General features: G+C 44.0%; 1 protein-coding gene across 4 annotated transcripts; it reads right to left on the reverse strand.

Moving 5' to 3' along the window:
• Window positions 1–309: 309 nt before the first annotated feature.
• Window positions 310–27575, reverse strand: PUS7 (pseudouridine synthase 7). Of its 4 annotated transcripts, none has more exons than XM_083464071.1 (18): window positions 26410–26664; window positions 25412–25985; window positions 25257–25293; window positions 23711–24109; window positions 22566–22650; window positions 22356–22457; window positions 20512–20656; window positions 14606–14717; window positions 12385–12462; window positions 11751–11879; window positions 9460–9585; window positions 8943–9004; window positions 7282–7442; window positions 6426–6552; window positions 5535–5636; window positions 4095–4224; window positions 3064–3155; window positions 310–1275 (listed from the first exon to the last, which is right to left on the reverse strand). In XM_083464071.1, the coding sequence occupies exons 4-18, from the start codon at window positions 24076–24078 to the stop codon at window positions 1139–1141; spliced, it is 1956 nt and encodes a 651-aa protein (XP_083320197.1). In that variant the 5' UTR covers window positions 24079–24109; window positions 25257–25293; window positions 25412–25985; window positions 26410–26664; the 3' UTR covers window positions 310–1138. The 4 variants fall into 4 exon arrangements, with proteins under 4 accessions (XP_083320197.1, XP_083320198.1, XP_083320196.1 ...); XM_083464072.1 differs by having other exon boundaries at window positions 25412–25645; window positions 26536–26616; XM_083464070.1 differs by lacking the exons at window positions 25412–25985; window positions 26410–26664 and adding an exon at window positions 26948–27575 and having other exon boundaries at window positions 25257–25291.

The following is a 27575-nucleotide window of genomic DNA, read 5'->3' on the forward strand; positions in this document are numbered from 1 at the left end:
TTGTAGTAAGTGACTAAATAAGTCGAATGCAGGCAGCAACCATTTTAGGCATGTCCGATATGTGCGCAACCGCACACACACGCATCATGCCAAACCAGGAAGTGACTCAAAAATGTCACAAAAAGGGGCGGATCGTGGCAGGGGCAGAATGGGGTGTTTGCAGGATTTTTCAATGGGCGTTCTGATTATAAGCAATTTCACACAAGCGCAAAATGACCCAGAACACAACTGCCACGGAAAAGGGGAGTTGCCTGTAAAGACATAAATAATATTGGTAGAAATTAGGGGCACAAGAACAAAAAAGGGGAAGAGGTTTCAGTACACTCTTTAATAAACCAAGCAGTAGAAAACATATTTTTGTTGAGTGTTAGAAATAAAATGAGAGTACAACATCATAGCTGTTCAATTAAGAATGGCTATTTATTCCTGACATGCCAGGATAGAGATTTTCCTAGTTCATCTATTGCCAGCAACAGACAAACCATAAATGTTAGAGCTAAACCTTGTTTGTTGAGGGTACAAACTCCGACATAGTTCGCTCACTGCTTTACCCACAGCAGAAACTGAAATAGGCTGTGAAAAACCAACACAAAAGTTTAATGAACTACAGCTCAAATAAAAGCAGCTGTACACATTTGTGTACGCATAAAAGACATGAACATTCTGCCAGTTGTGAGTGCAGAGCCTATCAGCACTCTTAAGGCTAAATATATCTGTTCACTGGTTATAAATATGCATTCATCAGTACCCTATTCTAATTAGATTTCCTGAACTGCAGTGTTACGCATGCCTGCAATCAGTTTTCATCTGTACCAAACTCATGAAGCCATGTTTACTACTGTATTTGGAGAAAACATTTTAGAAACGCTTTCTGCAGACCTGAAAATACTAGCAAAGCCATCCATGTTCTTCTACGCCAGCAAAATTGCACTGTGCAGACAGCTCAAGCACAGTGTTTGCTCAGATTATTTAAAAACAAAAGTTACATTTTTATAAACACCACTTTACAACGAATTTGAAATTATATACCTCAAGCTAATACAAAAATACAATTTTAATTAGAAATTGCCTGGATAGAACTAGTAAATACGAAACCAGTTTCATGTTAAAACTTTCATCCAATCACTGCGAAGGATCTTCAGCGTAGCCATATTGTGTTTAACTGTGTCTGGTTTTTTATGCTTGTGTCCATTTTTAGCACTTCTCGAATGGCCATTGTAGCGTAAGTTGATGGGGGGAGAGAGAAGTCCATCTTCAAAGCCTTGTATTTGCCTTCTGTCATAAGTAAATGAATGTTTAGGAGAAGAAGAAAAAAACCACGGGTTATCAAACATGCCTAGAGTTTGTCAAACAGCTGACTTCCTCCCCCAAAGGAGCAAAATATCAACCAGTGTTAAGTTTGACGTAATAACTTCAGAAAAGATTGCTTGATTAAGCCCATCTATTCAGCATCCTGTTCTCTGATGCTTGTGGAAAACCTGGAAGCAGCACCTGACCAAGAGAGTGATCTCCCCTCCCGTGGTTTCCAGCAGCTGGTATTCAGAGACACATTGCCTCCAACCGCTCAGTTTACATCACTCCCAAGATCTTAATGTTAAACATACACTCAGGTGGGCTGCCACTTCCTTCCCGTGGGATCTCTCAACCTGCTTTGCAGATTTGAAGTCACAATGACGGATGCCTTTAAGCAAATCAAGCCACAAGATGTAGGCTGGGAGAAATATGATAGCCATGTTCAAATATATAAAAGGATGTCACATAGAGGAGGGAGAAAGGTTGTTTTCTGCTGCTCCAGAGAAGCGGACACGGAGCAATGGATCCAAACTACAAGAAAGAAGATTCCACCTAAACATTAGGAAGAACTTCCTGACAGCAAGAGCTGTTCGACAGTGGAATTTGCTGCCAAGGAGTGTGGTGGAGTCTCCTTCTTTGGAGGTCTTTAAGCAGAGGCTTGACAACCATATGTCAGGAGTGCTCTGATGGTGTTTCCTGCTTGGCAGGGGGTTGGACTCGATGGCCCTTGTGGTCTCTTCCAACTCTATGATTCTATGAAATACAGATCTGCAGGAATTCGGAATCTGATCTCCTGGGTGGGAATGTACAGAGCGAGGGAGAAATAATGGGTGTTCCCTGGGCGGTGTCATTACAGGAGTACGCACACATCCTTTATAGTAAAAAAGATAAAATTCTCTATGGCAGCCTGTCTCAACCTTGGGTCCCCAAATGTTGTTGGACTACAAGTCCCATCGTCCCCAACCACTGGTCCTACTATAGCTAGGGATGATGGGACTTGTAATCCAACAACATCTCTAAGGTAGTAGTGAAGGATCAACTCAACAAAACCAGTCTGCTAGCAAGTCCAGTTGCCCCTGAAAGAGCTTGCGCCATGTTTTTTTACATTTTGTCTTTAGACTGGCAACCAGATTTTTGCCAAGAGGCATCTGATATCCTTGAGCAACTATTGCAAAAGAGAGTGAGGTGACCAAGTATTGAGGGCTCTCTTCAGTTTGTCCCTCAAATGGGAGATTTGTTTTGGCAGCAACTTTGCCTCCATCAACAGTATCTCACATCCCTTCAAAGAGGCCAGCTCTGGTTTATCTCTACAGCAAAAGTACCAGTGTTTCTGGTAAGCTGTTTTAACTCTGTCTATTAGCTCAATATCTAATTTTGGAGAAGAAACATACTTTTTAAAGCTTTCAGCCCAACATTTTATTTTTTTAAAAAAACACCATTGTATTAAGCAGTTAGATTCAGTTGGGCCTGATGAACATTTACTATTCCCGACCCTAATTCTGCGGAAAGCCATTTAATTAGATTTTAATTTGATCCTGACTTGTTTTTAGGAGGTAATTTAATTATTGTTTGATTTTATACCAATGTTATATATTTGATGTTAGCTGCCCTGAGCCCAGTCTCGGCCGGGGAGGGCAGGATACAGATAAAAGTAGTAGTAGTAGTAGTAGTAGTAGTAGTAGTAGTAGTGGTGGTGGTGGTTGCTGTTGTTATACAAAAGGGACATGCATGGCTGAATAATCCTATATGGCACAATTGAAAAAATATTACCTGTTGCAAGAACTGCAGGTGGTTTTCCTTCCAGTTTATCTAAGTCCGTATTAAATAATGGAATCTTAGGGTCATCATACACAACTAGCTCCCTTTAAAAAAGAGAGAGAGAGATTTAAAATGTGCCCAACAATAAGAATCATATACCTGTACAGTCATACCTCATGTTACGTTTGCTTCCGGTTGTGCGTTTTCAGGTTGCGTCCCGCGGTGACCCGGAAGTACCGGAAAGGGTTACTTCCGGGTTCCGCTGCTCACGCATGTGCAGACGCGCAAAATGATGTCATGCACAGAAGTGGCGAATCACGACCCGTGCACGTTGAGTTCTTTTCAGGTTGCGAACGGGCCTCCGGAACGGATCCCGTTCGCAACCAGAGGTACCACTGTATTAGAAATTCCTCATTGCATCATTATTCTAGGAGACTGTTTTATACTTGGTAGAAATGGCTCTCCACACCCGGGCTTGAAGATGGCAACCTGTTTTCAGTGCAAAGCCTGCTGGCTTAAACACTGCAATACTTTCCACGCCTACTTGGTTCCTTCTGAAACCAATGGGATTTATTCAAGTAGCTCGGCAGAGTCTTGCGCCTGAATCTTGGAGGACTTGGGATTTCTTTCTAACGAAGGTTAAACGCTAAATGTTACCTTTGTTACATACATATTGGGTTCCCCTTTAAACATGGAACTTTTATCTCCTTTTTAACTGAGCAGCAGCAGCAGTATAGACTCGTGGCTTCATGCTGCTCTTCGAGATAAGCAGTGGAGCACAACCATCACCAAGCACACATCAGTAAGCACATGGTTCAGAACGTAAACAAGACCTGCTGAATCAGTCCAAAGACCGATCTAGTCCAATATTCCACGCTCATTGGGGTGTCCAAAAGCAGGACATGAACGCAGCAGCCCTCTCCCACTTGAGATCAATCAACTGGTACACTCTGGAAGCAATAAAGTCATCATTTCTAGTAGCAGTTGTTAGGCTTATCATCCGTCTCCTCCTCTGGCTACTAAACTGTGGGCTATTTACTTACCAGCTCACATCCTGAGGTCGGATGATGATCTTTCTGTAGGCTCCAGATAAGGAATAGTCTCGAATTTTGTGCTTCATATTACTGATGTCGAGATTGTCAGCGGCCAATATTTCCTCGTAGGCTTTCCCAACTGCCGTAAAAAGACATATAAATGAATGGCAACATGGAATTCAGGGCAAATCCATTGTAAGTTTCCCCTCTTGCATGTGATGCAATTCTGACCTGTAATGCTGAAACATGGCCCAAAAGCGTAGTCTTTTTCTTTACAGCTCTATTTAATAAGGAATTGTTTGTAGGAAATCCCTGGTCCTTGGATATAAAACCTACTTTCAAGCCATTTTGGTAAGGAGGCAATCATCTTAAATAGAACTAAGGTGGCAGCAAAGCCCATGATCATATAAGCCCCTATTAATTAGATGTGCCTCCACTCCTATTAAAAATATCTATTAACATGCTTCCAGTGTACCAGTTGGGGATAGAGGAATGAAGTAATGACTGCACATGCCATAAATCTGGATGCTGCTAGACTATTTGTCTCCAACAAACTGTTTCTCTTTCCTTCCTTCTCCCTTTAGCATACAAGCTGATGAATATTTCTTTAAAAAAAACTTTTCTATTTCTCCTGCTAGCCGCACTTCGTTAATGCCTGATCCTACTAGTTTGGAGAACACTATTTAATGACTGAATGATCTTCCCTTAAAATATGGTTACAACGAAATTACCGTTGATCCAAATACAGAAAATACTCCTAATTCTCCATTAATATACAGCAATATTTATACATCAAATGTTAGTCACATTAGTAAATCCATTGAAATCAATGAAGCCAGCTGATGTCAATGGACCTATTTAATCTGTGCTTATTGAAATCAGATACAAAACCCATTTAGTTACTGTAGTGGTTCTAGGGGTTGCTTGTGCGTAAGCCGGTGCAAACACTTGGCTGGGTTGCCTGAGTGAACCTTTTCTGTCCGGACAGCCACTCACCCGTGGCTGTCTCAATCGCTGGCAGAATCCGTCAGTGGGCGTTTCTTAAACTTCTTCCAGCAAAGAAGCTCTTTGACGCCTAGTCTCCTCCTAGTCTCTCTGCGCGAAAGCCTTCTGCGCAAGGAGGGCGTAGGCAGCAGAGGACCTCTACTCTCCCCGCGGGTCCCCGGCAAGGAGTCATGGGACCGCCTCGCCGCTTCCCCCATCTGCCCCCCTTCTCCACTGGTGCTACGCTGATTCTCTTCCCCAGAAGATGGGCTGCCTCTCCCAATCCCGGGACGCTCTCTGGAATCCCTCTGGATTTTGCTCTCTCCCTCCGGCACTGATGGCAGTTCCCTGACAGTTACTTTTGTACAGACACACGTACGCACTCATCCCCAGCACTTATCTGCCAGCATAGCAAACCTGATTATGCACATATCATCCACTTTTGACTTTAAATAGAATTCTTACTTTTGTGCTTTGGATAGATAACATCGAAACCAGGCAACGGCATCACAACATCATGGATGGTGTAATTGTCAACATCTGATTCTTCGATATAAACAGCTGTACCTAAAAGCAAGAGGATGTTTCAAGTAATTTCCAGGTATCTCAACCAGATTTCCTACTGAGAAATCTTTTTCTAGATAGTGTGATCTTTATGAGCTCCTTAACAAGGCACAAAGCAAAGAGGACAAACAGTTTCAAACAGGATTAGGCAGCCTGGGTAGCACAAAATTGTACACAATGGAAGGCACCAGACTGTCACCGGTAGGTACACTGACAAATTACTGGCAAATCTAAGTCCTAGTGTTGCCAGGTCCTCCCTCTCCAAAATCTGTGCCTCTGCCCTCTGAAGACCACCCCCACCAAACTTCTTTCTTCTCCAATTAACTTAGGCAGTGATGGCAGTATCTCACTGAAGCCCTTCCTGCAAAGCCCTCTTCCCTGTCAACACAGGGGACTTCCAAACAACCATGTTCCAGAGCTCAGGTAACTTGGGAAATGCAGTACCCCACAGGATACCAGAATCCAGCTGGGAGCAACTACTGGGAGGAAGAGCTCGCTGCCATCTCCAGAGTCAGAAGGGAGAGGGGCTCAAAGGACTTTCAGATCCCATCACACTCCCAATGATATAACCAAGAGCATAATCCAGGATTGGGCATTTAAAAAAATATATTGTTCCAATTAACACTTTAAAAGTTTGGTCTGCCAAGCCTAATTCTAAATAAACAAGAGGGTGTATGTGCTCATCTCTAGTTTTAAGGAACAAGATACTAGGAAGCTATTCCAAAATGTATTATTGACTACGTGCCACCACATACACACATGCCCTGACATCAAGCAATGTTGACATTTTACCTCCTTTTAGTACAAGATCTCCTGGCACAGCAACAAGTCCATATTCTTCTATTCTGCGGCTCACCATGTTATTCCATACATAACTCTGATAGCTATGAATATACATCAAACGATTATTTCTTGGGATCTGCAGACCAGGAAAAAGTGTTAATCAACATGATGCTAATTTTGTAAGGCGCATGCCTGGGGTAAGGTAAGGTAAAGGTAAAGGGCCCCTGGACGGTTAAGTACAGTCAAAGGCGACTGTGGGGTTGCGGTGCTCATCTCGCTTTCAGGCTGAGGGTGCTGTCGTTTGTCCACAGACAGCTTTCCGGGTCATGTGGCCAGCATGACTAAACCACTTCTGGCACAACAGAACACTCTGGCGACACAACAGAAACGCCGTTTACCTTCCCACTGCAACTGTACCTATTAATCTACTTGCACTGGTGTGCTTTCAAACTGCTAGGTTAGCAGGAGCTGGGACAAAACAACAGGAGCTCACCCCACTGCGCGGATTCGAACCATCGACCTTCTGTTTGGTAAGCCCAAGAGTCTCAGTGGTTTAGACCACAGTGCCACCCAATGGACTCAATTCTGAGCAGACATATGTAAGGACGGCACTGTTAATGGTTTAAATACACGCCAGAAAATACTACGGGCCCCTGGCTCAATTTACATCTTTAAAAAACAACTCCCTTTGGCCTGGCAAGTCAGAACTAATAAAACCTAATGAAAAATATGGAAGGAAGGAGGGAGGGGGAAATACTTCTCTAGTAGGCCATTTACCATTCACCATAAATTTGACTTGACCCCCAAGTTGTTTTCAGACATGCTCAGAGACGGTCTACAAAAACAAGCAAACGCTTCAACTTACTATGCCAAATGCAGAGACTATATTCTTCAGTCCGTACTTTGAAAGTCCCCGGAGCAGCTGCCCCTCCACACACCGTTTCACGGGCAGTTTTTTGAGGGCCGCATCTGGGTCTTTCGTTTTTGCCCACTCTTCTCGGCATTTCACCAAGTATCCCTTTTCAGCTGCAACGACCGTTTGCATAAATGGGAAGCGCTTTAATTTCAAACCATGTGAGCGGGTTTCCTTTTTATTTTTAAAAGGAGTTCAGCTCAAAAACAGGCCCGCACAGAACCTAAGTCAATGGTATCTATAGCACAAAATCCTTCTCAGCCAGTTTCAAAACTATCCTGCATTTTCAGTTAACCACCTGGAACAGATGGCAACATGCTATATATTGCAAACCTTACTCAACTTCCTTGAGGTTAGCCCCATCAAAGTCACTCTGAATTTCAGCAAATACCTAACCACTGGGTACATTTGCAAAGTACGCTGTCTGACAACTAGACCTTCAATGTAATCCACAAACCAGCATGTTGGGCCTTAAAATCAATTTCCCCCAGAGCTTCATGTTCCGGGGGTGGACCACCTATATTTCCATCTTCAATTTGTGCTATTAGCTGGGTTTTTAACTATTCCCTACCCTGCAACCCACATATCCTTTTGTTCCCCCATTTTAAAACTTCAGGATGTGGCATTTCTGAATTTAAATACAGTGGTGCCTCGCAAGACGAAATGAATTCGTTCTGCGAGTTTTTTCGCCTTGCGAATTTTTCGTCTTGCGAAGCACCACTGTACACTGTTCAAGCAATGCACCCTGGGTATTAACGGTTTTAAGAAAAAGGAAACAAACTTGCAAGACGTTTTCGTCTTGCGAAGCAAGCCCATAGGGAAATTCGTCTTGCGAAGCAACTCAAAAAACGAAAAACTCTTTCGTCTTGCGAGTTTTTCGTCTTGCGAGGCATTCGTCTTGCGAGGTACCACTGTATCAAGCTCCATCCTACAGCATCAGCTTACGATACTTAGCATTATAGAATCAGGACACAATTTGAAATGAATTAGGATCTATATGTTGGACACTGGCTCATTTGACAGCAACGAGAAAATGTGCCATTACTATTATTGGCCCAGTCCTCTGCAAACAGAGATTCAGTCGCTTCTTTTAAACTTTAAGCAGCTGTTGGAAACCATTCTATGCTGCCAAGCTTTTGCTGGTAGTGAAGAAAATATCCTTCTCAGTAGATTTCTGATTTTAAATTTTTATATGGATTTAATTGTATGGTTTTATGTATTACTGCAGTGAACCACTCTATTACTATTTTTTTAAAAGAATACAGTGCTACCTCTGGTTACGAACTTAATTAGTTCCGGAGGTCCATTCTTAACCTGAAACCGTTCTTAATCTGAGGTACCACTTTAGCTAATGGGTCCTCCTGCCGCGCGATTTCTGTTCTCATCCTGAGGTAAAGTTCTTAACCCGAGATACTACTTCCGGGTTAGCGGAGTCTGCAACCCGAAGTGTTTGTAACCCAAGGTACCACTGTAGCTGTTTATTGATATTTTTATTAATATAATCACTTGCTTTCAAAACATAAACAGGCAAACTATATAGAAGTGCTCCTTTGAGTATGTAAAACCACTGTTGAATGAAATTGAGTCCAAAATGGCTAAAAAAAATTACTTGCCTCCAGGACGTGGTTTTAGGATTAAATCGATGACTTCGTTCCAGTTATTCTGTAGTATAGCTCTAAAAATATAGAAGAACATCTGGTTAGTATTGCATTGCCAACAAGGGAGGAAAATCCTATGAGTCTGCCAAGGCAAAATACAGAATCACTTGAACCAGCAAACAAGTGGGTTGGGCTGCAATCTTAGTTCTATTAAAGGTTTCAAAGGAAAAACATGCAATTCAGATAAAATGAAAACTGCTTACAGTGTGCATTCAGCAGCCAAAATTTTAAACATAGTATTCCATATGCAATCCTTCCCATAATCATATGGACTAGGAGATTTATGATTTTATTTTATTTTTTATTACTGACCGGGGGCTAAAGCCTAAAAATAGCAGCCCATTCCAGGCCAATTAGCAAGGTGACAGGTGATCTGGGGTTTGAATCCATATCTGTCAGGCCCAAAATTCCTACTCACTGGTCTCCCAGCTGCTTTAAGGTGCCACATATATGCCAAATAAAAGGAGCTCACCTTCCAACTTGATATGTAGGGACAGCCGTGGTTCCAAATCTTTGCATCCCATAGTAGTTAACAAACCCAATTTCCCTGAGAGACTGCATGGCATGTTGAACTTGATCATCGGTCCCGGTTATATTTCTGATAAAAGAAAAAAACTATTTTAGGAGAAAAGTACACAGGCACACACCGTGCGTTAGAACGTGAAGACGATGAATTGGCAGATGTACAGCACAATCCTATGCACAGATATATTCAGAGGTCATTCCCACTCTGTTCAGTTCTTGCTTCACCAATGAGTGTTTAGATTTATAGCCCTGAGTAATTATAATAAAATTTTATTTATACCCTGGCGGTTCAGAAAACCGGGCTCAGGGTGGCTAACAACAAATTTAAAAAACTTAATTGATGCTACAAAAAAACCAGCATAAAATACGGTATAAAATGTGAATAACAATAAAATCAAAAATCAATTTAGGGGGAAAATCTATCCAATAAATATTGGATAAATAAACATCCATCCATCCATCCATCCATCCAGTAAACAGGAGCAGGGAAGAAAAATCAAGTTTATCTGCAAAAATAGCTTTTCTGACTAGATCAGTTCTCAGACCCTCGCCTTCTTCTGATGTTTCACAAGGTATTTGTCCCTCCAGTCATAAGGGATTGAAATTTGCATTAAAAAACACCACTAATGAACCAATCCAAACCCCAGATCTGCCAGAATGAGTGAGTTAGGATCCAGCAGATCTCCAGCTCAGCTGGCTGAACCCTGGCTTAGCCAGGGCTATAGTGGCGCAAGTCCTCAACTCCAGCTCAGAGAGATACACAGGCGAGTCTGGTGTAAGCCCCAAAAAGGGGCATTGCAGGGCATAGCTGGACAGGGTGGGGGGTCCTTTGCTGGATCCTAACTCTATTCAGCAGAGTCACGTGACACAGCAACCCAGCAGAACAGGTGGTGCAAGTCAAACACTACTGCAAAGGTTTGCTTTTCCTCTGTCAGCAGTAGCCTCGCTCTTGAATGGGTTTTGGATCTGACGTACTTTACACAAACTAATATCAGTGTACTGGAAGAAGCAAAGATCACCAGTGTTGATCAACATCAACTTCACTGGACTGGTCATGTTGTGTGGATGCCTGATGATGGTCTTCCAAAGCAACTACTCTATTCCAAACTTAAAAATGGAAAGCGTAATGCTGGTGGTCAACAAAAGAGGTTGAAAGACTGTCTCAAGGCAAATCTTTAAAAATGTAGTATAAACACCGACAACTGGGAAACACTGGCCTGTGAGCGCTGTGACCACACCGTGATCAACTCCCGCCCAGAAACCCATGTCCCCACTGTGGAAGGATGTGTGGGTCCAGAATTGGCCTCCACAGTCACTTATGGACTCATTATTAAAACCATGTTGGTGGAAGACAATCTTACTCGGCTACGAGGGATCGCCAAAGAAGAAGACTTTATACCAACTTAACCTGGTGTCATTGTTATGACTGCTCCCCGAATTGCTTAAGATTGTCAAGCAGCCAAACCCTAGGCAAAGTTCCAGATTCCACAACTGTAGAGCAATCGTGCACAGGCATGCAAACACTGCCCTCGCAGCTGTGTCAGGCAGAGCTGCCTCCCGAAGAAAAAGGCATGATAAAGAAAAATCAGGCTGTGCAAAAAATATGTTTTTTAAAAAAAAGTATTAAAAAGAAAGCATTGTGTTCTGGGTAAATTAGACACACTTAAGTCCCATTAGAAACAATTTAGGTTCCACTGAAATATATCGCTTCGATCGACACTGCTGTTCTCACTCATGTAACATACTTCAGCTTTTGCAATGAAATTTCACCTTCCTTTCCTCTGCAGCCCCCTGAATACCCTCTAGGGGGTGGGGGACTCTCTGGACCAGATTTTGGGGGGCACACAGGAAAAGGAGAGAAAGGGGAAGTTATGCTGCGCTAGTGGAACGTTGCTCATGCAGTACTGAATAGAACCTAGTGGGTCCAATGCAACAAATTTAATCTGGATCTAACCCACCATGTTCAAATCTGGGCTATTCCTAACATTGATGCTACCAGACCAATCGCCTCCCTTTGTTTTATCTTGGCTATAACCCTGGGTAAGAAAGACAAAGATGGACACATTTTTGTTGACGATAGCGAGGTCCAGAAGTCTTTTATACAGCCCCCACTCTTACATTAAAAAAAATATAGAACACCAAGCCAACTGTGATTACCGTATCTTTCACACAACACAGCGGGATTTAACATAAAGCACTGAACTGTGACAAAGCAGTCTTGGAAAACAGAATTTTTACCTGAGAACTACTGTGAAATGATTTCCTTGCAATTCTCCCAGCTTTAGCGGGTGGTTCTTGTAACTGAAGTTTCCAAGCTTGAAATTCATCAAGCAATTATTTAAGTGAGCCAGCCTTTGTGCAGTGATTCTAAACAGGGAGATAGAGAGGGAAAGATTTAACAAAAACGGGGTCTCCACACAGGATAATTGATTTTGGAGTTACTGTACAGTGACTGAAGCACAGGTGCAAACTGTATTTTTGAAACCTATTTCTGAAACCGTGATTCCAGCAGCCCGTTCATTACATCTTTTAACATTCATGCCCCCAGTTTAAAACTGAAGGTTTTCAAATCTAACTGCAGCCACTTACTCTGCAGAATTGCAGGATGACTGCTTCAAATACCTTGGGTACTTACAGAATGCCACAACACTTTTATAAAATCAGTTATTTCCATCTTGCACACAGATAAGATTATTTTTATATTGTGATTTTATTTTGTGAACCGCCTTGAGATTTTTGGGTATAGGGTAGTATACAAATTATTATTACTACTACTACTACTATTATTATTATTATTATTACTATTATTATTATTATTATATTTATGTCAGCAAGCCAGGTAACATTTAAACACCACCCTGCTTCTACTTACCTGAGAACAGCGATCTCTTGAACTGTAATAGCCCTTTTGTCTTTCGTCCCCATGTATGAAAATATGTTTGGCTTAACTCTTTAAAAAAATGAGAAAGAAAAATGTTCAGCACTAGCAAAACAGGTAGGGGAAAGAAGCGTTAGAAGTTATTACCGTATTTTTTGCACCATAACACTCACTTTTTTCCTCCTAAAAAGTAAGGGGAAATGTCTGTGCGTGTTATGGAGGGAATGCCTACGGGTGGCATGCCTGCGGATTTTCCTCCTCTAAAAACTACGGGCGTGTTATGGTCGGGTGCGTGTTATAGAGCGAAAAATACGGTACCTTTGCTTGCCAACAGTGTATCATTTAAATAAATTTGAGGGCCAGCTTCCCGCTAGGGCGACCTTGAAAGGGGCTGCATGTCAGCAGGTGGACAAAGTTGGTGGTGTAACAGATGTGACTCTTACCTCTGTACAGTAGGCTACCTTCCAGCCCTGCAAAAATGTCAGTGCTTTCTACAAACACACACTCCTTTTCATCCAGGCAAGTGCGAAGCACTGTTACAATTAAAGGACATATTCCACCCTGTAACAGGACTTGCACAAGGGCAGAGCACGACCCACGGAGGCCTGGTCTCGGAAGAGAGGGTGGCCTGGGAAAGGGACAGGGCTTGCATGAGTCTCAAGGGTCAGAGAAGCCTAAGGGACCATGTCTAGCCTCCTCATCAGAGGTTCCCCATTGCTGATTTGATCCATAATCATGCACAGGAGAGATACTCAAGAGACATAAAAACAATCTGATCCAGTTAAGAGACATCCCCCCCCCAAAAAAAAACCTCTCCCAAATAAAAAGCATCCATAAGGATTTCTGTTTGCCACCACTTGAATAACTTGTGAGCTGATGCCAAGTGCACACTTTTTATTTATTTCTACCCTGCGCTTATGCAGAGGCTGCTTCTCTTCAAGTTCGGTACAAAGCAGAACAAAAATTCAGGGAAAGGACTTCCGACAGTCTAGGCGAAAAACACACGTCTCTGTCTCACGACGGTGAACCGCAATTAGGAGCCAGAGCGCACAAGTCAAAGCCAACCTTCTGCTTCTATTATGTGTTGCCAGTTATAGTCTTAGAAGCTGTCAGCTTGACAGGACAAAAGCAATGTGCACTGTGCCCAGGCTGATGTAAAGACTGAATTTGGAAAGCAGTATTTGAACACACACAAGACTGGACACTGAGGTCCAGCGCCGAGGGCCTTCTGGCAGTTCCCTCACGGAGAGAAGTGAGGTTACAGGGAACCAGGCAGAGGGCCTTCTCGGTGGTGGCGCCCACCCTGTGGAACGCCCTCCCATTAGACATCAAGGAAATAAACAACTATCTGACTTTTAGATGGCATCTGAAGGCAGCTCTGTTTAGGGAAGTTTTAAATGTTTGATGTTTTATTGCGTTTTTAATATTCTGTTGGGAGCCGCCCAGAGTGGCTGGGAAAACCCAGCCAAATGGGCAGGGTATAATAATAAAATTATTATTATTACAATGCATAGGATTTAAACTGAATGGGAGAATTTATCCCTGAGGGTTCGAAACACTATTTTAAATAACATATAGTTCCCATGGATGCATGGTTCTCTCTCCCCCTCCCTCCCTCCCATTTTTGTAATGGAGTTTTACCGCCTCAGGATTCCACAATGATCAAAAATTACAAATTGTTACACGTGGGCTACACATTATTTCCAAAAAAGGTAAAGGTAAAGGTACCCCTGCCCGTACGGGCCAGTCTTGCCAGACTCTAGGGTTGTGCGCTCATCTCACTCTAGAGGCCGGGAGCCAGCGCTGTCCGCAGACACTTCCGGGTCACGTGGCCAGCATGACAAGCTGCATCTGGCGAGCCAGCGCAGCACACGGAACGCCGTTTACCTTCCCGCTGGTAAGCGGTCCCTATTTATCTACTTGCACCTGGAGGTGCTTTCGAACTGCTAGGTTGGCAGGCGCTGGGACCGAACGACGGGAGCGCACCCCGCTGCGGGGATTCGAACCGCCGACCATGCGATCGGCAAGTCCTAGGCGCTGAGGTTTTACCCAGCCTATTATTTCCAAAACTGACCACTAAAAAGCAGCCGCTTTACCTTCAGTGTGCTGCAATGTTGCTCAAACCAACCGTCTCAAAGGATGGCATTTCTACCACCTATCAGAAACAGCAAGTTTTGCAGATTTACTGTCCTCTCTTGTCAAAAGGTTGACCCACCTTAGAAATCTCGACAGCACGTTGATGGCATCCATGGTGTCCTTGTTCTCTTTGTACAAGACAAAGTGGCAGTAACTTCCCCTAGATTTGGGCCAAGAATGTTTTCTTGGGTCTTTAAAGACAAAATGTTAAAACATACAAAGTATTAAAGTATGGCCATTTTCACTGTTTTCCATTTAGGGTTGTTGCGGTTTTGTGTGTGTGTGTTTTTGTAATTCAGACAAAAAGAAAGTCTTCAGTAAATCTCTCTCCCCCCCCCCCCCCTCAAATCATTTGTACACTTGCTGGTGCTTTATCCATTCTTTGTGGGGGTGGAATATATCAGGCTTACATCTTCCTTTGACAGTGCTAAATTCCTCTTGGCAACTTTTTTAGGAGTCCATCAGAACACCGCAAAGAGCTACTACTATGCAACGTAATTCATCCCACAAAACAGTACTGGGCAAAACAAAGTGCCGCCACCTGAAAAGATTGTTTGTTGTAGCTTGCCCATATGCAGAGATGTCATGGGTCCCACCAACAAAAAAAATATTATATTGGATAGTCTTAGGGCAAAGTCACACCTTATCAATGCAATGATTGCACTTCTTGCCAAATATTTCATTCATTGAAAATGTGATGCTGAGGCTAATGCATTGAGGACTGAAAACAAGGAAGTTCAAATCGCATTTTCCTTATGAAGACTCTTGGGTGGTTTTCAAAAGCGCACTTGGCTGGTTCACACTTAATACCAAACCATGGTTTAGTGTTGTATTACCAAGCCTGAGGCTAGTATGCTCCTCCTCATACTCCATTTTTGACAAACCTAATTAAACAACGTTGTGCAAGCAGAGGACTTGTCCCTAAAGTGCTAACCATGGTTTGGTAGTACATGTGAACAAACTCACTGGTCTTCTTCCCATGTCACAGTAAATCAACCTATGGTCTACCTGGACTGTGAAGGCTCCCACGGAGGAGCTTGCAACCGCTTCACTCCTCCCTGCCCTTTTTTACTCTGAGCTGCACTCAGTTAAGTCGAGGTTAGGCTTAGCGTGTCATCCAAACCTGGGACCGTGGTTAAGCACTCTCCTCGCTAAACACTACAGTGGTACCCCGCAAGACGAACGCCTCGGAAGACGAAAAACTCGCTAGACGAAGGAGTTTTTCGTTTTCTTAGCCGCTTCGCAAGACGCATTTCCCTATGGGCTTGCTTCGCAAAACGAAGCTTGCCCCGCAAGCTCCGGGGATAGCGGGGAAGCGCAGCGCGTCTTCCCCGCTGTCCCCGGACCTCTTTTGAAGCAAGGGGCGGCGGGGAGAAGATCGCTTCTCCCCGTTGCCAGCCCCACAATCTCCGGGGACAGAGGGGAAGGCGCGCGCGCCTTCCCCTCTCTCCCCGGACCCCTTTTGAACCAAGGGGCAGCAACGGGGAGAAGCGATGCTCCCCGCTGCGCCTTCCCTTGCTTTAAAACAGGTCCGGGGACAGAGGGGAAGGCGTGCGCACCTTCCCCTCTGTCCCCGGAGATTGCGGAGCAGGCAACGGGGAGAAGCAATCTTCTCTCTGCCGCCCCTTGCTTTAAACAGGTCCGGACGGCGCTTCCCCTCTGTCCCCGGACGGTCTCCATAGGAACGCATTGATTGATTTTCAATGCATTCCTATGGGAAACCGTGCTTCGCAAGAAGAAAAACTCGCAAGAACAAAAAACTTGCAGAACGAATTAATTTCGTCTTGCGAGGCACCACTGTATCTGTAGCCAAAAACAAACCTTGCTCCCACAGCAATCAATTATGGTGCATCACTGCATTCAAACAGGCTCTGAGAAGACATAATGCCTAAGAATTGTTTGCTCTCCTTAACTTTGGTTAGATATGGTGAACATTTACACCATGGTTCAAAATTGGGCAGAAACTATGGTCAGAACGTGCAAACCATGGTTCACATTAACCGCAGTTAAGTGTTATGATGCAAATGTATCCTCAGGGGCCTTTGAACTTTTTACTTTTTCTTTTAACACTTAATTCTCTTGTCTTCTGTTGTTTCAAGTGCATTATATAGAGAGAACAATATTAATGGGTTATAATTTTCTGAATGATTAACTGCTATGGTCTGCAACCAAGCAGAGGGACAGTACTTACAAACGCCTCAGGTTACAAATGCTTCAGGTTACAAACTCTGCTAACCTGGAAGAGTTACCTTGAGCTGAGAACTTTGCCCCAGGATGAGAACAGAAATTGTGTGCCGGCGGCACAGTGGCAGCAAGAGGCCCCATTAGCGAAAGCACGCCTCTAGTTAAGAACAGTTTCAGGTTAAGAACGGACCTCCGGAACGAATTAAGTTCATAACTAGAGGTACCACTGTACTTGGGATTATTTCCAAGTTACTTTGGTTAAACTATTTTATTTATCCTTTATTGCATAAAATTTACATACCGGGGGAAAACCCTCATGGCGGTTTACAAAAAAAGCTATGTAGAATGTAAGAATTCTGAGCATATTGCAAAGCTAACTCTCAAAGAGGCTATCTATATTAATATTATGACAATTAGGGATCATATTTGTTGAGGACAAATTTATTTTTATTGATTTATTTATGGCTTTTGTATGCTGTAGCGTAACAATGCTTCTCTGGGGGGCTCACAGAAAATGAGTGAGGGGCAGATGAGGCTTGCCCATCTGGCCCTTAACCTCCACTGCCTTGTGGGAAAAGAAAAGGCTTAAGGAGCAAACCCTACACAAACCCAGAGTGGAGTCCCTAAGACGGTTGGGTGGTGCCTTATACACCCCTTTCTGGCAGCTAAGCTCGTGACAAATGTCTTGCTCTGCTTTCCTTTGCGATGCTGAGACGAGAGTCTTGTCATCTGGGCAGCCCCATGATGGGCAACAAGACTCCTGAATTACAGGGGGTTGGACTAGATTATCCTTGTGGTCCAACTCTATGATTCTATGATAGATAGGATTGGGCTGGAGAAAGGTTTATTTCCGTTAGTCATGAAATTGGAAAACTGTTTAGCTGGTCTAAATTATTGTCGATGGGATTGGCATTTCATTTTTTCCTAACATGAAATGCCAACATCTCTTTCTTACCTGTTGAAGTTCTGGCCTCTGTTCATAGGCATGGGGTAAAGAGCATAAGAGAGCAATGTTTTATTTTGTGTTTGTTTTTTAAAGGCATCAAAGTGCTTCAGATGGGAACATGCAAGTTTATGTGTTATAACTCTGCAGATGTCTGGAGCATTCAACAGTGAATGTGGCGACTGACGTCTATTTAGACAGCTATGCAATGGAATCGTGCAGAGGGAGAAGTGAACAAATGGAAAGGTTTCAGCTACACACGCAACAAACTACACTGAGGGCAGCGACGCAAAGAGCGGATAAACAAAGGTTATTAAGCGCTCCATGTGTTTAGAACAGAAACGCCTGCAGAATCCAGTTCAAAACTGAGAGTCTAATTAATACAAATTTCAATGAGTCAGGTTGTGTCGTCCCCCCACCAGTACAGAATACAGTAAACTTGCAAATTCTTACGCAGAAGGGAGTTTGTTCGTATGCACTGGAGAAATTCACTTGTACTAGACGTCTGGGAAAACGTACGAGTGTCTGAAAGGTCACTGCCTGAAGTTTGGTAGCACCATATACAAAGACATTCACATCACCCCCTCCCTTCAACCATTTTAGAAAAATCACCCAGATAACATATGCTAACACATGCATTTTGCTCCAACAGTAGGGAAGATGGAGAGCATGGCTTGAGTATTTCTGTTTGTACCTGTAAACATGCATGCTCCATGCACAACGCATGCAAACATGGACTGTACTTAAATATATTCAGTGCAATAAATAAATTCAGTGCAATTGACAACCACATCTCCCCCCAGACCTTTAATATCCTATTTTGAATCACATTAATTAATAATAATAATAATAATAATAATAACTTTTATTTATACCCCGCCCTCCCCAGCCAAGGCGGGCTCAGGGCGGCTAACAAGCAATAATAAAAACAAGTTGAATGAATACAAATTAAAAACAAAATTAAAACACAACATTAAAATATTGAAACATTAAAGTATTAAAATGTAGCCTCATCACAGGAGGAGAAAGGAAAAGAAAAAAGAAAGAGGGGGGGGGGTGGAAATCAAATTGGCTCCAAGCCAAAGGCCAGGCGGAACAACTCTGTCTTACAGGCCCTGCGGAAAGAAATCAGATCCTGCAGGGCCCTGGTCTCATGAGACAGAGCATTCCACCAGGCCGGAGCCAGAGTTGAAAAGGCCCTGGCTCTGGTTGAAGCTAATCTAACTTCCTTAGGGCCCGGGACCTCTAGGGTGTTGCTATTTATGGACCTTGAGGTTCTCCGTGGGGCATATCGGGAGAGGTGGTCCCGGAGGTACGAGGGTCCTAGGCCGTGATAATAAAAATAAAATACGCAATATAGATTTCACAGTTGTGAAGAGCAACAATATTCTAATTCCAAGACACAGAGCAGCTAGGATTGAGAAATTTATCTGCCCTATCAAGCTGCTTAAGCTGACGTTTTTCACTCTATGGAGATGAGTATCGTCTACTGACTGCTGTTTAACAGATCAAGATGCCAATAAAGACACAGAAAGCAAGCCGGGGTATTTTTCTCCCAGTCAATCTTGGCATATGCTGGAAAAATGCCGAGCTGCAGAGCAACCTACTGGTTGGCTAGTTTTTATTTAAAGGCACAAGGAGTACATAAAGACAGGGTTTTTTCTAGTCAATTTTAAAAGGAACAAACACACATTTAGATCAGAAAGCACCAGGCAGGCAGCGCTGGAACCCTCATGTAAGTAAGTATTTTTATCGTTAATTGTTAATTTTATTGTTAATTTGTATTTCCGAACAGATAAAATTTGTGCAGAAGTGGGGCATGACAGATTTAGCCCCATCCTCAGGTAGCACCCGACTGCAATGGGTCCATTCATCCCATACAGGTGGTTAACCTGTGGCCTTGTTTTGGTTCCAACTCCCCTCATTCCCACCCAGCAAGCCCAATAGTTCAGGATGATGGGAATTTCAGCACAGCAACCTCTGGAGAGCAAAAGGTTAGCCATCCATGCTTTAATTTTCAGCCTGGATATTTCTTCTCCTCTACCAATGCTACGCATAAGGAACTGTGTTCAATGGGACTTATTCCCAAGTAAGCAGACATCATGGCAGCCTACAGGGTTTTTCCCCCCTTTCCAAACTTTTCCCATTTTTAGACAGTAAGACTAGCATTTATTTTAAAACCGATACGTTTTCTAAAATCCTCACAGATTGTTTAATGCTTGCTTCCTCAGGTTTATACGGAGGTATTTATTTTCTTTGAGCAATTCCATCATACAAAATAGTGTTTCAGCAACATAGGTTGATCATGTAACCCCTGCAACTTCTTTTAACTTTATTTGTACAACCTGACTGCATGTTCAGACCTTTTTTTTAAAAAAAAAAAAACCAACCCTACAGAAACCGCATTTTGAACGGAGGGGAAAGGATGAGCTTACATCAAATCTGCTTGTTCTACAGTTACAAAAATCTCTGTGCAGACCCAAACTAGAATATTACCATTTTCCACTACATACTTATGGACTGTCTGTTACAAGACCGTTATTTCTTTAAGGACAATTCTTCCATAGCTTTGTAAAAACGCACTAAGCAAAAGCAAGTACACAGGGATTTAATCTCCCTCCAAGACTTCCTACCATCCTATGTGACTTAAACTAACACAATCAATGCCTAGTGAATGCTGATTTTGATTAATTGGGCTGCAATCCTACACATGCTCACTTGGAAGCGAGCTCTGTTGAGCCCAACGGGACTTGCACCTGAGTAGACACACTTGGAATTGCAGTTAAGACAAATTTTTACACACGGGTATACGACAGAGCCATTTTTCTTTTGAAAGTTTCAAATAAGGTCAAACTCACTTGCAAGAGCCTTTTTTCCAGCTGCGTGATAAGCAACGATGTATTTTTTCCCATCCCGATCCTCTGTTTTAGTCTCTAGTCCTGGAAACAAAGATTTTACAGCCTGGTGCATAACGGTCCTTTTTTCCTTAGTGTCTTCAATGACCTAAGCAGCGGCAAAAAAAATAATAATACAAAAAGTGATAGCTTAGTTGGTTTTTAGCTTTGTAGCTTCTTGGTGATATTGGAGGCCTGCAAGACCTCACTGTATTGCTATTTTGTGTACTCTGAAAATCAATAAATAACAAACTTAAAGAAAGGGGGGGAAGAGAAGTAAACATCATCTCATAAACAGCAGATGAGGACAGAAGCCCATTTCTGACCATCGCTAGGTGAGACACCCGGTGAGGGTTAGGACTGAATGCTCCTCAGGAGAAAAAGAATTCTTTGCACATTTTAAAATTAAAAAGTACATAAGGGAGAAAGCTAAGATTCAACGCTTATTTGACCTGCTAGATTTTTCTGTATGTAGGGACTATAATTCAGGTGCCCAAATCTGAAGTGACATAGTCTAGAAAAGGTCCTGTGAGAGTGTATGGAGTTGGTTGAAGGATGGATGGCGGCTAAGGGATTGAGGTTGAATCCTGACAAGACTGAGGTACTGTTCTTGGGGGACAGGGGGCGGGCGGGTGTGGGGGACTCCCTGATCCTGAATGGGGTAACTGTGCCCCTGAAGGACCAGGTGTGCAGCCTGGGAATCATTTTGGACTCACAGCTGTCCATGGAGGCACAGGTTAATTCTGTGTCCAGGGCAGCTGTCTACCAGCTGTCTACCTGGTACGCAGGCTGAGACCATCCCTGCCCGCAGACTGCCTCACCAGAGTGGTGCATGCTCTGGTTATCTCCCACTTGGACTACTGCAATGCGCTCTACGTGGGGCTACCTTTGAAGGTGACTTGGAAACTGCAGCTAATCCAGAATGCGGCAGCTAGACTGGTGACTGGGAGTGGCCACCAGGACCATATAACAGAGATCTGCATTGGCTCCCAGTATGTTTCCGAGAACAATTCAAAGTGTGGGTGCTGATCTTTAAAGCCCTAAAGGGCCTCGGTCTTGTATACCTAAAAGAGCATCTCCACCCACTGAGGTCCAGCGCCGAGGGCCTTCTGGTGGTTCCCTCACGCCGAGAAGTGAGGTTACAGGGAACCAGGCAGAGGGCCTTCTCGGTAGTGGCGCCCTCCCTGTGGAACGCCCTCCTGTCAGACATCAAGGAAATAAACAACTATCTGACTTTTAGATGACATCTGAAGGCAGCTCTGTTTAGGGAAGTTTTAAATGTTTGACTTTTTATTGTGTTTTTAATATTCTGTTGGGAGCCGCCCAGAGTGGCTGGGGAAACCCAGCCAAATGGGCAGGGTATAATAATAAAATTATTATATTATTAAATTCACTTTTCTTGCCATTATCTTATTCTTTTAACAGATCTGATCGTTTAATCCCATTTTCATAATCCCTTAAAATAGTAAGGAGACTAATACACCAAACTACAAAAAAATACCACTCTCATTTGCCTTTAGGCAAGCAGGAGGGTATATTCCCAAGAGGAAAAGGCCTACTTTGCTCCTATATGTAAATTTAGTCACAAGAAGCATTGTTTACCAGCATGATGAATGTAGAGGATTGTAGTTATTCCCAACTTTTCTGGAAATTTAAGTTAAAACACTTCATAAAGAAGGCTTGCATCTTTTTATATACCCTTCACGGGTGCATAGTCGAACAAAATCAACTTCCAAAAGAGTTTGATCCTGTTGCATCATTTTGCCAACCATTAACTTGTTTATTAGCTCTGATATTTTGTCAATTACCTCAATGGCCACACTGCCTTCTTTATTTTTAAAAAGCTGGAGGTCTTCTAACCGCTGCTTGTCTTCAGCTGACAACACTGTGAAGATCTCCTCAGAAGGATCCTATAAACACCACAAAATGTTAAGTAGAAATCAGGGCAAATCTTTCAACCAAGATTTGAATTATGGCCTTCCACATTTGAGGATGGAAGCTAGGCAGAGAAAAATTACCTCTTTATCTAAAGGCACAGAGAAGTCGTCCAAATGGATGGTTTGCCCATCTTTTCCTATTTCATGAACAACGAAATCTGAGTATCTAAGTAGAAAACAAGACAGAACAGTCAGCAGAGAATGGGATACAAATGTCAAACAAGAGCCTTTTCAGCTTAGATTGCAACCCTGAACACACTTCTATACTTTTAAATTTGGGACTGAGGTCTATCAGCCCTTTCACAGCAGAAACTAAAAAGGAAGAAACCAAAAATAAGAAGAATCTTGCTTAAGGGGTAGGGTACTAAATGTAGGATTTATTCTACTTCAGCAGAGTTTCATTTGCAAAAGGAACAAGCAGGAAAAACACAGTCTAATGAAAAGACAGTATGGGCTCCCTAAAACACATAATTTACAGACTGAAAGCCTCATAGAGGCATACCAGTAACTGAACGTGTTTGTATTAGGGGATGCCCTGAATTAGAGGACCTTACGCATGTTAAGAAGGTCCGTTCTTAACATGAAACTGTTCTTAACCTGAGGTACCACTTTAGCTAATGGGGCCTCCTGCCACCGGAGCACGATTTCTGTTCTCATCCTGAAGCAAAGTTCTTAACCCAAGGTACTATTTCTGGGTCAACGGAGTCTGTAACCTGAAATGTCTGTAACCCGAGGTACCACTGTATTCAAACTGCACATCTGGGTTATTTGTGGGGCATAGGAATTTGTTCATTTCCCCCCCCCCAAAACACAGTCTGGCCCCCCACAAGGTCTGAGGGACAGTGGACCGGCCCCCTGCTAAAAAAGTTTGCTGACCCCTGCTCTACATCTACCCCCTCCATCCAACTACAGATTTTGCAGACTGACGTGGTTACTTGCTTTATTTTCTAAGGCTACAATTCCCAGAGTTGCCTGTGAAGAGGGACTGGACTGTTAAAACCACTCTAGGAATTGTAGCTCTCTGAGGGGAGTAGAGGTTTCCTAACAACTCTCAGCCCCTTCAACAAGCCACAGTTCCCAGGATTCTTTGGGAGGGAAGCCATGACTTTTTGCCGCTTTAAATGCATTGCGCAGATGGGACCCATGTTAAAGCTGAACCAGCAAAAGTGGTTACGTTAAGCATTGATCCATCCACAGGGTTGAGCAGCAGAAGAGTTAGTGCTTACCTCTCTTTCAATATTCCAGAAAAGCCCCTGTGAGAACTAACAAACTTAGTTATGCCAACATCTAGCTCTGTCAGGCCGTGCTTCATCATGTCTGCAAAGCTCTCTGGGTCTCCTTCTCCATCAATTTCTTCCAATTCTTCCTCATCTTGGCCTGCACTTCCCTCATTAAGAAGTATTTTTTTTGCATCCTCAACTGGAGGTTTGGTGGGTTTGAGCTCTGCCTCAGCTTCAGTCTTTTCGTCAGTATTCTCTCTTTCTTTCAATGCTTCTTCCAAGACCTTTTGCCTTTTGATTTCATCCACGTTAGCCTCTTTGTCCTCAGAATGAGGACGCTTAAGGGATGCATTATCCATTTCTACCGCTTCCATTTTTAAAGGATAGAGTTGGTGGTATGAACTCCTGCAGGGGGAAAAATAGACCATTTAACCCAAAAAGATATTCCCTGTATTTTTGTTTATTTATATATCACCATCTCATGACATATCAGTGTAGCGTACAGCAATATGTAGACAACAAAACATAAAGCACCGTTAAAAACGCTACTAAACTATTAGCTCATCAAGAAAGTTTCAAACAGCTGCATCAGCCTGTAGGGACAGAAATATCTTCAAGAGATGCTTGGAAGTTAAAAGTCAGGATTCCTGCCCAATCTCTGCTGGAAGTGTGTTCCACGTCATGGGACTAATGACACTAAATATCTGAATTCTAGTTAATGCCCGTCAGGCCTCTGTTACACAAGGGACAACTATGTGTTGACTGTTTTGTGTTACACCTATGCACTGTGTGTTGCACCCATGAAATTTAAAAAAACAACAACCTCCCAACAAAGGCAAATGCCTTCTTTTAACTGAACACAGCAGAGCAAGCTAGTTTTCCATCTCTTTTCAGGCACAGGACCATTGCCCTGGTAGTTTTATGAGAGGAGAATGTCATGAATGACTGCTACCCCACAAAAATATGCCTTTGCAACCTAAAATGAGGTGCATAGGAACAGGCCCGAAAAAGACACAAGAGGGAGAATGGGGAACAATAACACATCAGAGCAATGGATAAATTAGATCCCTACTTGACACCTAGTTTCTATGTGCAGATGATCTTCAATGTGTCCATCTACAGCTTGAAATGATATGGTCTAGGAACAGTTTTGCTGTGGAATGGGTAGATTTTTCTGGGTGATATTAAACTGTTACTCAGAGTAGAACCATAGAAATGGAATGACCTAATTTAATTATGTTGGTTAATTTCAGCACGTCTACTCTGAGCAAACCTTAGTTCTAGACCTAGCATGTCTTCCTGATGGATCTGTAATTATCTGTAGTTATTTACTCTTGATCCAGCCTACACCATAAGTGTCACCAGTTTCCTCCCGTTGCTCGGATTCCACCCCCATCGCCAAGAGGATCTTCTACCTTCTTTCTGGAACTCACCTGGAGGTTGACAAAGAGCTAAAAACCTTCCCCTCCAATAAACCAGAGGAGAGTGAACAGGCTCCCTGAGGTGGAAGGGGAGAGCAAACTTGCTACAAGAAATAATACTGTTTACTCACTTTTTCGGAACAGGGTGCTTCAGTAGGAGCTTCAACTCTTGGATAGGCAAAGGTGGAAAATGACAGAAGAACAGAAAAGAATATCATGCTCTATGGAAACAAACAGTGATAAATACTTCCACACAAGTCCACAACAGAACTTTGCAAGACTTTGCATCCCCTTGTCTTCCTAAAAAATTATATATATATTTGTCCTTTGCATCAGGTAAAGCAGCAGGCCTGTTCCTTTGTCCCAAATATTTTCCCTCTACAGTAGGGACAAGCAGAAGATTTGAGATTTACTGGTAGTTCTCATCTGATCTGCAACAATTCCGTTGCCCAACCCCTCAGGTTATTGAAATTCCTGATCAGTACTCAGATATAGATGTGCACTTTGTATATGCAGGTGGCTGGGGTATAAATAAAAATTATTATTATTATTATTATTATTATTATTATTATTATTATCCCAGTGTCTACAACCCCCCAAGTCAACATATTGCATATGGGTCCACCTTTAAGTTCCCAATGCACATCTGGCTCCCCTTGGTGTGCCTTGGGATTTTAGTGGGAAAAACAAAGATCCTACAAGTCTGAAATTTGCCCAAACTATAGCTCTGGCATGTTCAGGGCTGCTGTACACATACTGAGTTCTATCAGATATTAATCCTACATATGGTACTCCCACTTAAGTTACCAGGAATAACTAATTTACCTTCATTTATTTCAGTGGCTCTAGTCCAAAGGTACCTCGGGTTAAGAACTTAATTCGTTCTGGAGGTCTGTTCTTAACCTGAAGCACCACTTTAGCTAATGGGGCCTCCCGCCACCGCCGCTGTGCGATTTCTGTTCTCATCCTGAAGCAAAGTTCTTAATCCGAGGTACTATTTCTGGGTAGCAGAGTCTGTAACCTGAAGCGTATGTAACCTGAAGTGTATGTAACCCGAGGTACCACTGTATATTTAATCAACGGCAACCCAAATATAATTAGTTGAATGAGTACCTAAGAGCAGAGAGAGAGAGAGAGAGAGAGAGAGTGTGTGTGTGTGCAGTGGCGTAGCGTGGGTTGTCAGCACCCGGGGCAAGGCAAGTAATTTGCGCCCCCTAACCTTAACCCCCAGATGTTGCGCCCGGTGCGGCCGGCCCCCCCCCTGCACCCCCCACGCTAAGCCACTGTGTGTGTGTCCCATGCTGTTCCCCTAATACCAATACAGTTTTAAAAAATATAATCCGCGATTTTCCTCCTCGCTAGAAAGGCAGCACAAATTCAAGTTTGAAGTTGGCATAGCGCAACGTGCACCGATTCTCCAAAGAAATGTCATGGGCAGCATGGCAACGCTACGGGAGAATCGGGGCTCCGAGGGGCGGGGTCCCCGGACAGGCCACGAGCCCGAAATCAAAGGAAGTGAAAACTTTCCCCTTGCCGTTTGGAATGTCAGGTGTCTCCTTCGTACAACAGAGCGCGCGCGCGCACGTCGCAGAAAGGCAGCTGGGGCGGGGGCGCAAAAGGCACAGCTCCCCCGCGGCGCCCACTTTCGAAGGAAGATTCTCCGAAAGCGCTTCGCCTCTGTTGGGGGGGCCCACGCAGAAAAGGCACCGCAGAGGAGCCCCCCTTTTTGGCGAGGGCGGCGGGGCGCCTTTTCGCCCCTCCTCGTCCCTCTCCACCCCCCAACCTGGCCGGGCTCTCCCCCTGCGCGCTGCCCTAGAAACACTGACCCACCTCGCGGGGAAGCGGGGCGCACGGAGCTGCCCCGGCCGGCGCCAAGCGAGCCTCGCCGCACACGTGCCCAGCTTCTCCGCACGAACTAAAGGCCCGGGCAGCAGCAGGAGAAGGAGGAGGAGGGGAAAGGGGCGGTCTCTCTCTCTCAGGCCCGCAGGCTCTCGGCGAGCTGCTCAGGCTGTTCCGGGGCACACCGGAGAAACGCGTGACGTGCGCCCTTGCGCGCTGGGCACAGCCCCGGCCAAGCAGCGCGCAGGGCTGGCTTCTCTTCCTCCTCCTCCGGCTGGCGGCAGGCGCTATGGCTGCCTCGGGGCAAGGGCCGAGGGGGATCCGGCAGCGCTCGGAGGATCGGGCGCAGCTGGCGATCGGTTTGGCGAGCTCTGGCCTTGCACGCCTCGTGCGCTTCCCCGGGGACCGGGGCGCACCTTGGGACCGCCCTGCAGTGCGTAAATCCCAAGCGGAATGCCTTGCCGCTCGCCGGGGAGGCTCCCTGCCTTGACCGGGGAAGAATTCGCTGGGGGAAGGAGAGGAAGAAACGTCTTCGGCCGCCGCAATGGGGATTTGTATGCGAGCTCCTTCGGCGAGTGTTTCTCGAAGGCTGCGGGGAGAGAGGCGTAATC

This window comes from Podarcis liolepis (genome assembly GCF_965112155.1).
Source record: "Podarcis liolepis genome assembly, chromosome: 10".
Taxonomy (NCBI): Eukaryota; Metazoa; Chordata; class Lepidosauria; order Squamata; family Lacertidae; genus Podarcis; species Podarcis liolepis.

Bases quoted from the DNA above. Each gene is read 5' to 3' on its own strand.
- PUS7 (XM_083464070.1), bottom strand. From the start codon at position 24,078: ATGGAAGCGGTAGAAATGGATAATGCATCCCTTAAGCGTCCTCATTCT. The intron at 9,586-11,750 runs GTAAAAATTCTG...TTCTTTTATCAG, and splicing joins CATTTCACAGTAGTTCTCAG to AAATATAACCGGGACCGATG. The intron at 6,553-7,281 runs GTAAGTTGAAGC...CCTGGTCTGCAG, and splicing joins TAGTCTCTGCATTTGGCATA to ATCCCAAGAAATAATCGTTT.